Source organism: Gadus chalcogrammus, chromosome 18 (genome assembly GCF_026213295.1).
Source record: "Gadus chalcogrammus isolate NIFS_2021 chromosome 18, NIFS_Gcha_1.0, whole genome shotgun sequence".
NCBI classification, from domain to species: Eukaryota; Metazoa; Chordata; class Actinopteri; order Gadiformes; family Gadidae; genus Gadus; species Gadus chalcogrammus.
Genome location: NC_079429.1, coordinates 13,236,302 through 13,253,405, shown reverse-complemented (window position 1 = coordinate 13,253,405; position 17,104 = coordinate 13,236,302). Strand labels below are relative to the sequence as shown.

At 43.4% G+C, this 17,104-nt stretch overlaps 1 protein-coding gene across 3 annotated transcripts in view; it reads right to left on the bottom strand.

Annotated features, from left to right (window-relative positions):
* slc39a11 (solute carrier family 39, member 11) overlaps positions 1-17,079 on the bottom strand; it is a 68,226-nt gene extending 51,147 nt beyond the window's left edge. For 2 of the 3 annotated variants that reach the window (XM_056576438.1, XM_056576440.1), the window contains exons 1-4: positions 17,020-17,079; positions 15,874-15,986; positions 15,145-15,183; positions 927-1,085 (exon numbers count right to left, since the gene is read on the bottom strand). In XM_056576438.1, coding sequence (XP_056432413.1) covers positions 927-1,085; positions 15,145-15,183; positions 15,874-15,981 — 306 coding nt within the window. In that variant the 5' untranslated portion in view covers positions 15,982-15,986; positions 17,020-17,079. Of the gene's footprint in view, positions 1-926; positions 1,086-15,144; positions 15,184-15,873; positions 15,987-16,969 lie in introns of all 3 variants that reach the window. The other variant, XM_056576439.1, reaches the window with a different exon arrangement.
* Positions 17,080-17,104: the final 25 nt, after the last annotated feature.

Genomic DNA, 17,104 nt, shown 5'->3' with positions numbered 1-17,104 from the left:
AATGCTTTTGGGAAAGGCACCCCAAAAATATATTTGAGCTCACGCTGAAGGAGACTCAGGAGAGATATAGGGCATAACACACCAACCTCAATGAATTATATATGCAACTGTAGGTGCACAGAGAACAGTGTATATATATGTATGTATGTATACGTATGTATGTATGTATGTATGTTTGTGTGACGCTTTTGGCAACTCTTTCCTGCTAAATTCGAATGCATATGCAAAGCAGCGATGAGTCAAAGTGCCCCTGGTACGCAGCCGTTTCCTGCGTGTTCTGTAGTGTTCTGTCTGGGACAGAACACTACAGACAACAGCTGTTTCCCACAGCATACACTCTGCAATCAAGTCATCGTTATGTACGCCACATGGTGTGTAAGTGGCGGCATATACACACAAACACGTGTGTGTGCGTGCGTGTCTTAGATTAGTCTATGAAAATGTGTGGCTTCCGTTGTTCTGGTTCTGGTTATGGTTAGGGGGTAAGGTAGACTCTGGGATGATTTGAGTTGCCTCAAAGTATCCACAAATCAGGGAATGAGTTCCTGTGTGCCACCATATGGAAATTCCAGACATCCTATTCTTATAGGATTTGCTTTATTTTAGTTAAATATATGAATGTATTTTTTTGGACAGAAAGATGGATTCATTTTTAAATTAACTCTGAAAATGAAATGCACCACTGTCTTGATTCCTTATCCATTTTGCATTGGCCTCACTTTAATACATCAAGTTCTCTTTCAACATATTGGATGCGTCTCACATTTTTCGACGTGTCGTGAACCCCCAGTAAAGTCAGCTCTTGGCACAGTTACAAATAATAGAGAAGAATCGTATTGTTCTCGGTAACCTAATGAGAATCTGATCCAAGATCAGCCTCCATCACATTATACAGGTGTGTCGTATGTCACGAGCGTCGTCCTTACCAGCATTGGCATGACGAGGTCAGCGAGGTACACGAACGCCGCCCCCAGAGTGAAACCCACGGCCACAGGCACGAAGGCGAAGGCACCGTATTTCCCAGAATCCTCTGCCATGCCGATCGCCGGAGCCAGCAACGACCAATAGGAAGCAGCCAGCATCACCTAGGGAGGTGAGTGAAGAGATACAATAGGTCAGGACGTTTACGGTTCTTATCCAAAGCAACTTCAGGAGAATTCCGAACCCATGATGTCATTGAGAAGCAGGTAGAGGTTAGGCCAGAACCTTTTGAGTCCCATCCCAGACCATTACACTTTTGCCTTTATTGTTGTAGTAGCAGTAGCAGTAGTAGTGATAATATTTTGAGGTGTAAGTATGTGTTCATCCTTGTCTGTGTTTCTGTGCCTTCAAAAGAGTAAGTCACATATCCCAAGGGATACACCAATAAAGGCATCCAACACTGCATTAGCTCATAAAATCTGCATTAATTCCAACCTAATTGCCAACTTGCCCACCTTACTATCAAGTGTCCACAGGGTTAAGAGACAATGTGTTTGTTCTCTCTTTACAACAGGTCTTTAGGGAGCACTGATAAACAGGACAAACAGAGGCTAACAGATGCTACCACACCCTGGAGATGCGCTACCAGCTATGTTCGCCTATGGCTACGCCTGCGCAAGGAACATAATGAGTGGTTTTACTCTTGTGCTCTTGGGGGCTTTGTGTACCACAGCGCTAATTCCGTTCCAGGTGGAGGCGGTTGGTGAAAATACTATAGCGGAATGCCAAATAATTGGTTTCAAATATCCGGGGGAAGTGAAACTCCTCACCGTTGCACAACCATGATTGTTGTTGCTGGAACAGAGGACCAACACAAAGAGGACCAAGAGTATTTTGCGGAAGCCCACGTTCAACCAACAACGATGTGATTCTGTAGTGTACTCGGTCTACGGTACAATAATGCCTCCAGCGGTGGTGGAAATGTGTCAAGCCCTGAGAGCCCTGGTTGCTTCAGGCATTGTACCGTTTTTAATCTCTGCCTCTCACCCCCATCTGCCAGTCTCTCGGTCCTGCGTTATTCATGAGTACGTACACTTTACACCTTTAACGCATAATGACATTACATATGAACCTCGGATATCAAATCAGCCCAGTGTTTATTCTTGCAGGGTACATACTAGTTGGTTTTGATTTGTTGTACTGTGATACAAGTAAATTATGTTGACAATATTCTGCATTGACTGTGTGTTTTCTGTCTTTAAAATAAAGGGTTAGGGTTAGTTAAATAATAGCAGGGAAAAACGCGGCAAGAGGATGGGAGGTAAGCGGTAATTGACCTGTCAGGGTAAATCAAATAGCCTAGAAAACCTCAGCATGAGGACTGCAAAGAACTTGACTAGCTTTTTCTGAAAAAAGACAAGTATCCTGTTAGGTTGGATCAATAGCCCCGTCAAAACTGCTCCCTGAGAAGGGCATGCTGCCAGCCTGGCTCCTTCTCTCCAGAGGGCTGAAGTGGGAACCAGCAGGATGCCATCAATCAGCTAGACGGTTCTCATAGTATCAGACCTACTGATAACTAATCCTGCCCCCCCCGTACACACAAGGATAAGTATGGAGCGGGTTGGATGTGGCCAGGGGTTGCATAAGAGATGTAGTACCCATTGCCTAGGCAATGTTTCGTATTTGTTTTGTATTTTTAAGACGTTTCACAAGCCATGGCTTAAGTATTCTGGTATTGAATCCACCCTATATCAGCCAATAAACTGGGAACCCAACATTCACATTCAAATCCATTACAAGCATATCAAACTCCAGAGTTAAGCTGTGCATATTCCACCACAGTCAACACTCAGTAAACCTGTGCATATACCAGCAGAGTCAGCAATCAGGTTAACAAGGCAGTACACATTGCAGTTCTATTCATATTGAATAATTTGGCAGAGACTCTCACTGAAGGTCGACAACAATCAAAGGATATACATAAAAAAAATCGAAGTATCTCCGAAAATATCCAAGTGCTGCGTGAGCAATCTTCTAGCTCACAATTGTTTACCAGTGTTTACCAAGTATCACTCAGAGACAGCCGTCTATTTACACCAACCTCCCTATTAGAACATTATGTCATGTCTCCAACAAGCCCTTCTGCGTCTTCCGCTATGGCTCTGATGAGGGATGACCCAAATGTTTGTGTGTTGTGCGGTCCAGAGGGCCTTCCACACATACACTCAGATTAAGATGTGCACTACTCCTGTCACAGCATATTTGCAAAATCTGCCTCGGACACTTGTTGGCTGTTTGTTCCATGTCATGGGCTAATGCAGTCGGAGCTAAATCAACCAGATGGCGTGTGTCAAAGTCTTATTAAAAGTCTGATGCTGTTTAAGATACCGTCAAATGAGTGAAGTCAAGTCGTGCGCGGAAAATTGAAAATGTCTAGCTCCGTCTAGATGAGACGCGAGACAAGAACGTACTGCTGTTCAGAACTATTTTAAGTGCACCATCTCCTCGTCTTTTGACAGCAATGCGTCGCTCGCTATAAATGCCATAACCATTTTTATTTTACATCTCGCTCCAAGTTGCTGAGTGTACAACTAAGTGGATTCCCCCCTCACCTCTCCCTTTCAAACAAAGCAGGAGAAGCTACGATGGCCTGTAAGATTAAAGTGCCAGTAGTGGGCTTCCAATATTATGGAAGCCCACTATCGTCTAATGTGTCAAGTGACGAGGTTCCTTGATATATTCATAAATTGTGTACAGTCATGGAGTCTGTAAAACTGTAGATAATCTTGAAAGTGAGATAGCGTTTATGCTTCAAATTGTAAAATGTGTCCTCTCTAGAGCAGATTAACTGTTTTGTGCTGCTGTAGAAATACGGCAGTGGAACATGGCGGTAGATCATGGCAGAGCAGCATGGCAGAGCAGCATGGCAGAGCAGCATGGCAGAGCAGCATGGCAGAGCAACATGGCAGAGTAGCATTGCAGAGCAGCCTGGCAGAGCAACATGGCAGAGCAGCATGGCAGAGTAGCATGGCAGAGCAGCCTGGCAGAGCAACATGGCAGAGCAGCATAAGGGGGCTGCTCGGAAGAGGACTCGCTCCCTAGTTAGATATGAAGGGCGCATTCTACTGTGGCGGAAACAAAGATTTGTGTATTTGGCTATTCCAACAAATGACACATTGTTGAGAACATATTTGATTTCTGGAAACTTTTTTTTCTGTTAGATGCCACTCAAGTCTGCGCCTTAAAGAAATAAAGCCAGCTTTCAGATCAGCGGTTAATAACCGCTAAAAGGTTAGAGGGTCCCTGAACGCATTTATTTTAATACAGAGCTCAAAATAAAGTCTGCAGACATTTAATAACAATTTAATTTCACTCTCCTATAGTGGCACCCTCTTAATCCACTGGCTTCTTCCGATATAAGAAAAGCAGAGAAAATGTCTCCCACACAACCCCACCACCTCATACTGTTGGCCCATTTTCAAATGTTATTTCCTAATAACTCCTAATGAAACCCCAGTACGCCCACCACAACAGCATAGAGCTGTGTGTACCTCGTCCCAGTTAACACAGCCGGTACAGTAAGGAACACCCCGCTGGGGGCTGTTTCTATACAAACCACACAATCGACCCTCAGTCATCATGTGTGATAAATCTCCATGGTCCACCAATAAGAGGCTTTCCTGAAACAACGACGAACCAATTGAACCGGACTTCCGCTTAATCAGTGAAACCCCAGTACGCCCACCACAACAGCATAGAGCTGTGTGTACCTCGTCCCAGTACGCCCACCTCGTCCCAGTACGACTCAATCATACGATTGAGTCAGGCTCAGGGGGAGGGGGGGGGGGAATCTCTGTGTTAATGAAAGAAAAGTTTCAACACACCCTCTATAACAAACCTCCCAAACTTCACAGTCGCAGGTTTTCGTTTCCATGGTCGGGCCAATCAAATCGCTTTCTTAAAACGTCGCAGCGGTAATTGAACGGAATTTCCGGGTTTTGTGCGCAAACTGGGTCGTCACTCGTATGGGGGTCTCTGTGTTAAGTAATATCCTGATGCCATGCGTGCTACTTGTGCCATCTGGAGAATCAGCAGTCTCACAGTTGCAGTGAATGACTTGCATTGTCTGCCAATCAGTCGCTGTCTGAAAAGTGTCTGAACTTCTGTTAAGGAACCATGCCTGTTGGCAGAGCAGCCTGGCAGAGCAACATGGCAGAGCAACATGGCAGAGTAGCATGGCAGACCAGCCTGGCAGAGCAACATGGCAGAGTAGCATGGCAGAGCAGCCTGGCAGAGCAGCCTGGCAGAGCAACATGGCAGAGCAGCATGGCAGAGTAGCATGGCAGAGCAGCCTGGCAGAGCAACATGGCAGAGCAGCATGAGGGGGCTGCTCGGAAGAGGACTCGCTCCCTAGTTAGATATGAAGGGCGCATTCTACTGTGGCGGAAACAAAGATTTGTGTATTTGGCTATTCCAACAAATGACACATTGTTGAGAACATATTTGATTTCTGGAAACTTTTTTTTCTGTTAGATGCCACTCAAGTCTGCGCCTTAAAGAAATAAAGCCACCTTTCAGATCAGCGGTTAATAACCGCTAAAAGGTTTGAGGGTCCCTGAACGCATTTATTTTAATACAGAGCTCAAAATAAAGTCTGCAGACATTTAATAACAATTTAATTTCACTCTCCTATAGTGGCACCCTCTTAATCCACTGGCTTCTTCCGATATAAGAAAAGCAGAGAAAATGTCTCCAACACAACCCCACCAGCTCATACTGTTGGCCCATTTTCAAATGTTATTTCCTAATAACTCCTAATGAAACCCCAGTACGCCCACCACAACAGCATAGAGCTGTGTGTACCTCGTCCCAGTTATCACAGACGGTACAGTAAGGAACACCCCGCTGGGGGCTGTTTCTATACAAACCACACAATCGACCCTCAGTCATCATGTGTGATAAATCTCCATGGTCCACCGATAAGAGGCTTTCCTGAAACAACGACGAACCAATTGAACCGGACTTCCGCTTAATCAGTGTCGCCGATTGAGTCTGGCTCGGGGGGGGGGGGGGGGGAGGGAATCTCTGTGTTAATGAATGAAAAGTTTCAACACACCCTCTATAACAAACCTCCCCAACTTCAAAGTCGCAGGTTTTCGTTTCCATGGTCGGGCCAATCAAATCGCTTTCTTAAAACGTCGCAGCGGTAATTGAACGGAATTTCCGGGTTTTGTGCGCAAACTGGGTCGTCACTCGTATGGGGGTCTCTGTGTTAAGTAATATCCTGATGCAATGCGTGCTACTTGTGCCATCTGGAGCATCAGCAGTCTCACAGTTGCAGTGAATGACTTGCATTGTCTGCCAATCAGTCGCTGTCTGAAAAGTGTCTGAACTTCTGTTAAGGAACCATGCCTGTTGGTTCAATCAGGGGTAAGTGTTCATATTAATTAACACACCGACTGGATGATTACCAATACTCCCATTTTGAAGCAGCTGCACAACCATCCGCAATGATTTGTGGCAGAAACAGTGGCAGCCGGGATGACTGACAATGTTCGCGGGGACATCGCTGATAAAAAATGATCTCCTTCATCAGATGGCTGCCGGGGGGTTTTATCAAAGATATTGCATCTGCTCTCTCTCAGCTTCTATAGCCCAGGCACTGTCTCAGACTTCACACGGACAGAGTGCTCAATGGATCTGGAGCAAAGATTTAAACAAAACCCCAAATCTTTAGAATTTGTTGTGCTGCCCCCTGCATTATGTCATCCATAAAACATTGGTCCTTTTTTCAACACATTTTGGTGAACTTGAAATACATATGAAGTTCTCCACCAGAAGATTGCAAGTTAAATGCAAAAAATCCCTGTCAAATTATTGTTCTACGTCAGACCGATTGATCATAAGCACATGATTGATGATGTTCATAGCGATGTTCCAATAATTGTGTTGGATAGTAGATAGACTAATTCAATAACTATTCTGGCTATTTATAAGTAAGTATGGATGGAACCTAGAGTTTGTCAATGCTTCTAAAATGTATCACCCTGAGAAATGGGTTGCCAGGGTTCGCCATACGGCTCCTAGAATAATAGTCTCGGTCATTCATATTGATTGTATGTTTGTTTGTCTGCTTGTACTGTTAAACAGTTTCTACACAAACAATCCTAACCAAAAAATGAATTGAATGTATTGACTCAAGAATAGAAGCTTAAGAGGACAAAGCAGAAGCTCAAAGCCATGGCTTCACCCTTTTCTCGTCCAATTTGTTTATGAGGGAAGAGGAGAAAAGGAGCACAAAAGAAGAGACCCTCCTTCAAAGGCAGCTTAGAGTGCAGAAAGATGCCAAATGGACCATGGACATATAAATTATTCAGAAAATGGGCAACGACCAAAATCACTGACTCCTTTCTTGATCAAAAGCCTAATCAACTCAATCTTAGGTTGAAAATGGTAAACCGCCAGTCTACTGATCAAGATACTCTCACGATCACAGATAAATATAACCAATATGCTCACATGAAGATTACTATTTACAAATGCAACATAGTTAGAGAGAATTTTCTATATTCGTACGGACAAAAGCATGATGACTATAGCAGACAGACACAGCGTGAAGTGAAACAAGATCTCTCTTGCCTCTAACTTCTCACTTTCTGACATGTTATTCCTCTTTCCTCTTTTTCTCGTCTTCTTCAATGTCGTTTTCTTCGTATATAGTCACTGAATCCTTTATATTGCCTTTTACATTATTTCCATCTTTCATCCGAGCTGACAAGCCCCTCAGCCTCTTTCTCAGCAACTGCTCTCACCAAGTTAACCTCAAAGGCATTATGGAATTCTCACTCTTTCCTTACTTGAAATTGGCGACTATTGGCAGAGTGTGGTTTCATTTTACCAGGTCACCACTCAAAAGCTATTGAGAAGGTGTAGTTTCAACCAATATATGTATGTATTTTTTAATTGGTCCCTGGGCTATCTCTGTTGATTGGCATCCTTCAACCTAAGAAAGGAAATTAGTTTGAGATTTTGCGACACTTTAGCCTAAGCCATAATTCTGACAGACATGGTCCAGTAACAGGACCTAACCCTTAAGGAAATGCTCCTCTACGCAAAGCAAAGGAGGGTAAGGTTGCATTGGGAGTTGAAAATGACCTAACGAGTCTTCGGGGTCCACAAAATAAATGCCTGCGCACAGCAGATTTTAAATTGAGTGGGAACATGGAAAGCAGGTAATTAACTGCAGCACAATTGTTGGGTGAGAGAGTAAAAGGTTGGACAGTGTTTTCCTGGATTCAATCTAGCCGTGCTGTTCAGGGAACATCTTTTCCCAGAAGAAAAATAACATAAAATACATTGAGAATCCATCAATGGTAGTGATGGAAGCAGTGCTATTTGTTTCTGATTGACAGAAACGACAGCAGAATAACATCTTGCTACACTTTACTTCCTAGCGTGTAAAGGCCATGTCTGCCTTTATACAAATGTGTACAATAGTACCCGTTTCATACTTTGTGTGATATTTGAGATATATTAATAATTATTGTACGTTTTTTATATTGATCTTTAGATTTAATAAAAGCATTAAAGAAGCTCAGATATTTAAACTCCTTAATTCGGGTATCATTTCTCACATTTGCCTAGTCAGAAATATCCTCCCAATATGAAAAAAGAAAAGAAAATCAAGATAAAACTTTAACTAAAAGTTTTACCAAAATGTTTACCAAAAGGAAGAAGCTAGAGATTGTGCTTGAGGAAAAATAATACCCCTGCCCCAGTAGAAACAATCTGACAGGCCAACCAAGGTGCCAACTAAACAAGCCTCAATTAAGAAAATGGCTTGGAGTAAAACAACACTTATCCCTACCCAGCTGCCACTGAGTCAAGATTAAGACCAAAACAAAAATGCATGTGGTGGAATTGCTAACTAGTCTCCCACTCTCCCAAAATTGGCCTGAGGGGGTTATTTATCTCCATATTCTGTTTTGCCACACTTCTGCCTCGTTCAAATCCCCCATGGCACGCTGAACGTACGGGCTAGTGTGGAGAGCCATTTACGGTCTGGGGAAAATAAGATAAAAAAATAAAAAACCTTAGGGAACCAGAAGAACTATTGCAAACTAAATTAAACTCCGAGCTCCAGAATAAATCGCCCCCGTCGCTCACATCTTTTTGATACCGTGAGCCCTGACCAATGAAAAAAGTATTAGAATCAGAAATTGGTATCAGATGAGGTACTTTAGCCAGCTTACACCGCGGTCAACAGAGATATCGGCCCAGGAAGGATATGAAGAGACACGGCTGGGGCAGTGAGAACCAATTGAGCAGAACCCAACGAGATCTCCCTATCTTGTGTGCGTCCATCAGGCCAATGGGGAAGGGAAGCCTTTTGGCGCCGCCATACCAGATAACCATTGTATGAGATATTGTTGGTAACAGATGTAGCACATAGGATGGGATCTGCAGGGGGGGGGGGGGGGAATCAATGGATTGCTCCGTGAGGCAGCTCAGGCTAATGCTAAGGGCTGTTGTAGCCAATGCAACAACGTTCTGTGTTCATGGATGTTTACAGTCTGAGATACTACTATTACATCCGATCCCTCATCTCCATTGAGATGGCTCCTCTACCTCTGCTATGAACTACTTTTACTTATCCACCATTTAGTCAAATTCTTTCATCGAAAGAGCATCAGGGGCCAGGAGGCCTACTGGTAGGGGACCAGGAGGCCTACTGGTAGGGGACCAGGAGGCGTGCAGGTAGGGGGCCAGGTAGGGGGCCAGGATGCCTACAGGAGGCCGTCAGATAGGGAGCCAGGAGGCCAATAGGTAGGCAACAAGTAGGGGGCCAGGAGGCATACAGGTAGGGGGCCAGGAAGCCTACAGGTAGGGGGCCAGGTAGGGGGCAGGAGGCCTGCAGGTAGGGGCCAGTAGGCCTGCAGGAAGCCTACAGATAAGGAACCAGGGAGCCAGGAGGTCTACAGGTAGGGGCCAGGAGGTCTACAGGTAGGGGCCAGTCCCCTCAAGTGCCCTCCAGATATAGTGTCTCACAAACTAGACTTAAGTTCCCCAGCATCCATCCATTCTGCTCTCGTCATCTCAACTGCTGACCTTTCCATCGTCGGCCTGTCTAGCCAAGAGCTAATTGTATTCTTATTTCCTCTCCAATTGCTTTCCTTCCAACCAGAACCAACTGGTTCCCTGCTCTTCACTCAATGTGACAATATCCACTGAATCCACTCTCTCTCTTCTGCACCATGGAGTGATGTATTTTCAACCTTTTCCGATTATATACATGCAGCCAATAGTTGACTGGACTGTTTAGGAATTCGGGAAGTCGGAGGAGTATGGATAGAACACACACACACACACACACACACACACACACACACACACACACACACACACACACACACACACACACACACACACACACACACACACACACACACACACACACACACACACACACACACACACACACTTTATTGGTGGGAGGGAAAAAGAGAAAATCCTTTGTTTTCCTTCCTTCTAGTGCCAACATGTCCTTTTAGTTACTGCAACGTTGATCGGACTGCGTGCTTTCATTGTTCTCAGCCTCACTTGTTAGTCCCCGTCGGCCATCCTGCTAAAGTGATATTAGCAGTCCTTGTCTATCCCACCACAACAACTCAGAAGCAGCAGAGATTAGGTAATTAAGAGGAAAACATACACAGCTGCTCCTCAGCAAACTAACTGAAAGGTTCAATTAGTTTGTACTCCACGATGGTCTACGGGGGCAGCGGCGCCAGGAAAAGCAACAGAGTCTGTGTGATTGATAGAATTAAAAATGTCCATTTCATTCACAATTTTCCTCGAGAAGAGAAAATGTGCGCACCTGTCGGTTATAAGATATGAAACTTTACGACTAATTTAGATTGAAAGTCACCGTTAAATTATGTGGAATCTTTTGTCAGGGGCTGATTTGAGTGAGCATGCAATTGGGTATTGGTCTCCCGGAGTGATAGTTTGATGGATCTGCTAAATGTATGTTATCGACAAGAAACCAATCTGCGGAAAATTGGATAATATCAATTTGAAATAAAAATGCATTACTCTACGTCAAATATTGGAATAGTCATCGTAACTTCATTTAAAGTTTTGCTGTAGGATCTTTTCTTTCTTGGAATATTATATTGAATCTTTACCCTATAAAAAAAACACAAGATACATCAGCCTTCAAAGATGTGCATTAAACACTGCATATATCTTTACAGCACCAGCTGCCATTTTAGTGCTAAAAAAGTATGTTGTGTGGTTGCCGTCCATTCAGGCTTAAATAATTTAGTCCATCTTCTTCTTTTTTTATACAATTCTCTAAGATAGGTCAATCTAGTTTAGTATAGAAATGCCAGCTCCAAGGTTAGTATATCAAATACATCCTTGGCTTTGGTGCCAAGGTTAACCATCTCTTTTAAGTCCTTTGATTACCTTGAAAACGGAATTGACTTATGCATCCCTGCACTTGCCCATCCAATCCCTTGCTTCAATATCCACAAAAAAGCAATCATTAACAATCTTAACAAAAGCCAGCATGTGGCTCAGGAGGTAGAGCGGATTGGCTGCTAACCGGCAGGTTGCTAGTTCGATCCATGGCTCCTCCTATCTGAGTGTTGAGGTGCTCGCCCGACAAGCTGGCTGTCGCCTTGCATGGTAGATACCGCCGTCAGTGTGAATGTGTGCATGAATGGGTTTATAGCACTTTGAGTGACCACTGTTTAGAAAAGTGCTGCATAAAATGCAGTCCATTTACCATTCAATCCAAAGTTCACCCACTTGACGGATACACTGCATAAACTACTGAACATTTTCCTATAGCCATACGAAGCAGCGCACACTGTGGTTTAAATCATTTATTTTTACAAGATTTTAGGAAACCGGGGGGGCGGGGGAAATTACTTGGGTAACCTTTCAGGCAACGCTAGGGATTTCCACTATAAACACATTACGTTATGGGGTATATACCTTATGGAGTATTTACGTCCTACGCCCTTGCACGTAGTTCATAGCAATGCCGAAATAGATGGGCCAAGCGACAGTTGACAGTAATGAAACACTTCGGAATGCCAGCCGTCATTATAAGCGAGGAGCTCCCATATTTGCCAAACTTGAAAAAATTAGCTACAGTAGTTTACATCAAAAGAAGCTGTATTGATCGCCAATTCAAATAATGTTACTGCTTTCACTAACAGCCTCTTGATCAGGGAACTTGGCGGAGCAGATTTCCCGGAATATCTATCCCTGTGCCCATTCACACATGACCGCATTGAGGAAATGTTCTGGGACATTTCTGGGATAAACTGCATGTGTCAAAGGGGCTTGACGTTACTAAACATGTGATTGTTATTGCACACACTGTACGGTAATACCTGTAAATAGCTTTGAGGGAAGGATTTAATGTATATATAGATATAATTGATTTTTACGCTTAACAACAACACTGACATTTTGAGGTCACGTCGGCATAGACTACTTGGCAAATACTAAGACATGGTAGTGGTTTGCAATTGCTGTCCATGTGTATTCCTCCGTTCCCTCCCACTCCAGCACTCCATTACATGACCCACTAAAAGCCTTCTGATTGCCTTCCACAAAATAATGAAAGCTAGAGGTTGGGTGTTGATTCCACCTCGATCTTTTATAATTCGCAATAACCCTGCAGCTGTTCAACACTAGTTACAAAGTGCTTTGGAGCACAAGGCAAAAATCTATTTGGAAAAGATGACACTATGACATCCCGATAAAGTGTGAAAAGATAAACAGGAGTCTCAAGGGAAATAAGTGCAGAAAGAAAATGGAGCCTAGCAATTGGAGAAGTAAAAGTGAGGAACAAAACTTCAACATGTCAAAAAGGTTTCAGGTTGTCACTCAAAACTGGAGACACTTAATCCTGGGAAGCCTTTTAAGACTCTTGGACACTGCTCCAGCAAACGGCAAGCAACACCAGCGTGCCCATTGGCTTTCGGACCAGGTGTTGTGATGGTCTTGATGGTAAACAAGTCCAATCGATGTCAGATGAAGGTTCAGGTAGTGAACATGTCCCAATCAGTGTCGGCCATCTTTGGCTAACGTTCTAAAGATCGGTGTTGGTGGTAGGGCAGTGTGCAACCAACATTAGTGTGGACATGTTATCGTTGGGGTTTCCACACTTCCTTATGACTATACCATTTGTTAAGTTAATTAATTATGGGTTAATTAATGATACAGATGTACGCAGTAACATGCATGCATTGCACAGGCTAAAAGGCAACAGAATAGGGACCAAAGCCACATAGCAAAGCTATCTTCCCGCTAGCCGTGTACACATGTTTAGATGGACGGACACACGGACACACACAGTGCAGTCACACACTGCAGTGTGTGACCAATCCCAATACTTAAAGAAAATGTTGACGGGGTTCGCTCTGTTAAAGATCAAGCGGCAGCGACAGGTCCACTCCGGCCCCCCTCCACACTGAGACATGAGCGGGTAGTTGCCAGCAGACAGGGTGTGGTTGTGTTCTTTGGGGATGGGGTGTTATTTGGAATTGTATTGTTTTGTTCTAGTTTTGTATTGGCACATGTATAAGACTATTTCAACACAAGAAGGCCTGGAATTGCGTTTTGGATCGCACAAGGTGTCCTGGACGGGGAGCATCGCCTGATGGGACTCATCAACCACACCATGAAAATGAACGCTACATATTTGCTCTGCGCAAGATTTGAATTAAAAAAGAGCAGCCGCCATGGGCGCTGGGTGCTCGGCCCCCTTGCCTGGAAATTGAGTCATGGGATTGGGAGAAACTGATGATGGATGAGACAGTGAAAGTAAAATTGTAATAAAAAAAAAAGAAAAATGGTTGAGAGATACGAGAGCACAGAGAGACAGAGACAGAGACAGAGACAGAGACAGAGACAGAGACAGAGACAGAGACAGTGTGTGTGTGTGTGTGTGTGTGTGTGTGTGTGTGTGTGCGCACACACACACACACACACGCAAAACTTCTACAGCATACTAAAATAGCTTCACCTGCCCCTTCACAATGTATGCATCGACCTGAATACACAGTGTGCATTGAAGAATACTGAATAAACCCAAGGACTGTTTTTGCGTCAGTGGGAACAGATGAGCACATGCACGATTATTTCAACACGAGAAGCCCTGAATTCGGAGAAAGCGTTCGCAGAAGGTATCCTGGACGAGGAGGAAATACAAAATGCCTAGTATCGCTGCCTAACTCCACCGGACCGAGACGAGGCTGAAAGGCTGCCGCATATGGACACATGTTGAGTACTGTTTATGAAAGCCCAGTCCTGCATAAACATTTGGGTTATCTGTCTCCTGTTCATCCTGGTATTTACATATAATACCATAACACGGATTAACGCGGCAGCAGTAGGGGACCGAGAGTGGATTGATGCTGAGGCTTGTTGATCCCCTGAGTATGCCAGCACACCGGAGTTGCTATTCAAGGCTAAGCACAATTCCAAGATTCCACGGTTTCCAAACAGAAGGGAAAGGATTTTCGATCATCAAACATAGTCAAATACAACATGATTACTGAATAGAACTGAAGGAAAAACCCTATAAAATAAAAAGTATTTTAAATAAATGTATTATTTCCAACGATTCTACTACAGAATTGTATAAACATCACAGAAGTGGAAAGATCACTACTATCAACACCATAGAAGCCTTTAACTCCCAATGAGAAGAAGGGAGGGGCCAGAGAGACAACACAAGGCTTGATTGACACAAGGAGGAGGTAATCAGGAAATGCTTGTTCACAGTATGACGGGGCGTACAGTTCGGAGATTAGAGTTTAACATCCTGCTGGGATTGAGTCGTTCCAATCTCCCAACAAAATGACAGTGGAAGGAAAGGGACACAGAGCAGTCACGGCTCCGGATTCACCGATTCTCTGAGTCACAAAACAACAAGCGCTCAACCAGCAGGGCTGGCAGTTGATTCCCTGCTTCTAACCAATCACCGGGAAGCTGGAGATTGATAGGATACCACCAGAGATTCAGGAAACTGAACACCGGCCTGTACTTTCCATTATGCACCTATATGTCGGGCATCAGAATACACAACCGGACACATACAACACGTTTCTCCTTAATCCGCTACTAGCTTTTGTGTGTGTGCTTGTGTGTGTTTGTGCATTTGCGTGCGTGGGCGTGTGTGTGTGTGTGTGTGTGTCTCACCCCAGCTGCGAAGCCTAAACTGCCATCCAAAATGCGTTTCTGAAAGACAAGCAAAGGGTACAGTTAATTAGAGAAAGGAAGATAGGAAGAACGAGAATCAAACCATGAGAGTAGTTATCTTCAACGTTGCAGGTCTGCAATAGGCCTGAAACATCAAACATGAGTGATATGCTCCCAAGTGTACTCAGAACACCCAAATAAGTTCAAAGATATGTTGAAGAAAGTAAATAGTATGTCCTGAGACAAACTTTACTTTTAACTTGCAATACGGATATTTTTTGCATCGAAATGGAATAAAAGGCTCAAGGACAAACAATAGTCAAGTAAAACTTGTTGTAGAGCCCCAACAGTTACAGTCAACACCTTGAGCAGGAGCCCAGAAAGACGAGTCCCTGCTTCCAGGAATGGGTGCCACAATGGCCAAAAAGAATAGTAGCCTCAAGGAAAGGCCATTTATCAGTGAAGAATTAAAATACAAAAGGAAAAGCAAGGCAAGATTCAATACAGAAAAAATATGGTGCATTCAATTGGACTAAACTTGACAGACTTTCATCAGTAATTTCTCCACCACTGTTATGTCATTTTATGTGAGAGCACTTTCTGACACTGACTGTAAGATGCTTTAGATGAAAAAAAAAAGCATCCATCATATGGCCACTGTAATGATGCAACGTTGTCTATAGAATTGCAATAATGTAATAATATGATGATGGTGTGTGTGTGTTGTACCTGTCTGCTGGAGAAGATGAAGACGAGGGCGGCGCCAGCAGCCGTCAGGGCCCAGGTGAACAGAGTGCCCAGGAAGGCCTGAGTGACAGGGCTGTAGCCTGGCAGCATGGTGCCTGTCACACACACACACACAAACAATTACTTGTGTTATCTAGCTTTATTGGACAGAAACATCTTCTGTTTTCCTTTCTTCTATTGCCAAAATCGCCTACTAAAACCCAAAATAAACTATGTTTTCCATCAGCATATGCCAGGGTTATCTGCGACTGGCAGACGGGGCCACTGGTGAATTCTATGCAATCGAAGTTTACCTCTGGCAGTGACATTTACAACCAACACATTTCACAGGTGATATTGGGATTTAAGAAAGCATACATTTTTACAAACTGACTACACCAGCTGAACTTGATTCTCCAAAATTATTTTGCATGAAACGTCAAACCTGTAGTAATTTACATTAGAATGCAGAGTGTTTCTCACTTTCAACATTCAACTCTGCATAACCTGAATGACTCCTTATCTAATAATCACATACAAGCCATTCGAAAACACCAAGAATGGAAGGCTAAATTGTTTGCATTAGTTAGTCAACTGGAAAACAAGTGATGTGGCAGTTCCTGTAACCTCCCTTTGTATTTGTTTAAGTGTACACACCAGTCTTGCTACCAGGTATCAAGTCCGAGTTTTAAATCATTTTAAGTACATTTAAACATTACAGGACCTACCAGTGTTTCCCGAAAACATTAGACAACATCTTATCTTGAGCAAAAGTCTATCTCAGTTTTACTTTTGTTTTGAGGTTACAGTATTTGTTTCGAGAATGTTTGGCTGTGTTGTGGTTTTTTATCTGTACGATTCATTTCATCATCATAACAATGCAATATACGTTATTTGTATCCTTTAATATCACAGCATAAAACAGCAAAACTATTAAAGTAATTGTATGTCACAATGAATGCAGAGCAGTTAAACTATACAGCATATCGTTACAGACAACAGATAACAATACTTGCTGGTCTATATAACGCAGAAACACGAACACAATTCAAAACACTTTGAATAGATTTGCTTGTATACACATAACCGTATAACTTGCCGCTTTTCGCAGTTTATTTCGCTCAAATGTCTTCATGCAGGTCTACTTACAGCTTGTTCCACTGGCCCCTCTCAAATCTTATGTATTTACTTCCTGCTTCCCAGTACACGTGTCTGTGACAGTTTGAATCCCGCC